General features: G+C 56.1%; 1 protein-coding gene across 1 annotated transcript in view; it reads left to right on the top strand.

Annotated features, from left to right (window-relative positions):
- LAMB3 (laminin, beta 3) overlaps nt 1–2,129 on the top strand; it is a 44,362-nt gene that overhangs the window by 27,382 nt on the left and 14,851 nt on the right. Inside the window, exons 11-12 of the mRNA XM_010836878.1 lie at nt 1,403–1,558; nt 1,886–2,082. Coding sequence (XP_010835180.1) covers nt 1,403–1,558; nt 1,886–2,082 — 353 coding nt within the window. The remainder of the gene's footprint in view (nt 1–1,402; nt 1,559–1,885; nt 2,083–2,129) is intronic.

Genomic DNA, 2,129 nt, shown 5'->3' with positions numbered 1-2,129 from the left:
TGCTGTGATTCATGGGGTCGCAAAGAGTCGGACACGACTGAGCGACTGAACTGAACTGAACTGAACTGAACCAGGTTGTAATGTGGTTTGCTTATTTTTCTGTTTCCGCCAGCATTAAGAACTCCTCTATGGCAGGGATTATTCTTGTATCCTTGGGCCCTAGCACGATGACAGATGAATAACTGATGCTCCAGAAATGTTTACTGAAGAAACATAAGAGACCCAGGAGTGACTAGACACACTCACAGGGGTCAGTGGGGCTTCCTGGGTGGCTCAGCGGTAAAGAACCCACCTGCAATGCAGGGGCCCCGAGAGATGCATGTTCAATCCCTGGGTCAGGAAGATCCCCTGGAGGAGGGCATGGCAACCCACTCCAGTATTCTTGCCTGGAGAATCTCATGGACAGAGGGGCCTGGCAAGCTATAGTCCGTGGAGTTTGAAAGAGTCAGACGCAACTGAAGCGACATAGCGCGCGTACAGCAAGGGTCAGTGAGTTTGTACAATTCGAATCGAAAGCACTCTGATTCAGGTGGATTAATCAGGCAAAACTTTCCAGAAGTAAGAGTCTCTATTTTGAAAGCTGTGAAAGGGGCCCAGGTGTTAGGGTGAAAGAAAGTTGGTTCACTTGCGGTTGATATGATCTGCTTACGGAAAGAATGAGAAAAGCTTGAGTTTGACTTCCATTTCCAGCACTACTTGCCATATGACTTTGAGTATGTTATTGGAACATCTCTGAGCCTCAGTTTCCTCATCTGTACAATAGGGATAAGCATGGTGAATCCTCAGGGTTATGATAGGATTACATAAGGCAACACGTAAGAGTGCCCAGCTCAGTGCTGGCCACAGAGTGGTTTGTTCAGTATATCATGCCAACTGAAACTTTCGTACTACATAACATGTGCCAAGGACTTCCCTGGTCGCTCAGCTAGCAATGCAGGAGAATCCACATTGCAATGAGATCCAAAGAATCTGCCTGCAATGCTGGAAACCCTGGTTTGATTCCTAGGTTGGGAAGATCCCCTGGAGAAGGAATAGACTACACAGTCCAGTATTCTTGTCTGGAGAATCCCAAGGACAGAGGAAGCTGGCGGGCTGCAGTCCACCGGGTCCCAAAGAGTCAGAAGCGACTGAGTGACTAAGCACAGCACAGCACAGCACAGCAACACGTGCCAAGCCCTGTGCTACCTGCTTTATTCCTCATAAGAGGCCCTATGAGTGTTATATAATTATCCCCATTTTATAGATGAGCAAACTGAGGCACAGGGGACCTTAAATAACTTGACTAAGGTGGTCAGGTCGTAAGCCAGGAAGTGGGGTAGGGAGGATAAGAATTTGAACCAGAACGCGCTCCCAATGCTCTGCTTTTCCTCTCTGCCCCCCTGGTGCCGCCTTTGTCTTGCAGCCTGTGAGTGTGATCCCGACGGGGCAGTGCCTGGAGCACCCTGTGACCCCCTGACTGGCCAGTGTGTGTGCAAGGAGCACGTGCAGGGGGAACGCTGTGACCTGTGCAAGCCGGGGTTCACGGGGCTCACCTTCTCCAACCCGCAGGGCTGCCGCCGTGAGTAGAGGGTCCCAGCCTGCCGTGGGGCGGGGCAGCGGCCCTGGGGCCGGCCCTGCTCCCCATGCACGGTGTGCCGGGCCGCTGTGCCAGCAGCCTCCTGCAGGCCTGACTTGGAAGGGGGACAGAGCCCGCCTGGGGAAGGCGGGCGGCTGGCCAAGTGGCCAGGTGCTGGGACTGGAGGGAAAGCGTGGCGGCCTGGCTTTCCAGGTTTTCTGCGGGGGAGCGGCCCCGCCGGGTTCGTCTCCCTGATGCGTGTCCTCTGGGGGGTGGTGGGGACAGATTTGGGTGCCCCGCCCCCAGCTCAGCAGCCCCTCTCCTGTGCAGGCTGTGACTGCAGTGTCCTGGGCGCCCGGCGGGACGTGCCGTGTGACGAGGAGACTGGGCGCTGCGTGTGTCTGCCCCATGTGGTGGGCCCCAAGTGTGACCAATGTGCCCCCCACCACTGGAAGCTGGCCAGCGGCCGGGGCTGCGAGCCCTGTGCCTGCGACCCGCACAACTCCCTCGGCCCCCAGTGCAACCAGGTACACTGCGGGCTGGCCCCGACGCCCCTGGAGAGCCCCGGAACGTC

The sequence above is a fragment of the Bison bison genome, unplaced genomic scaffold (genome assembly GCF_000754665.1).
Source record: "Bison bison bison isolate TAMUID 2011002044 unplaced genomic scaffold, Bison_UMD1.0 scf7180017864067, whole genome shotgun sequence".
Taxonomy (NCBI): Eukaryota; Metazoa; Chordata; class Mammalia; order Artiodactyla; family Bovidae; genus Bison; species Bison bison.
This window is presented reverse-complemented; position numbering and strand designations above follow the sequence as displayed.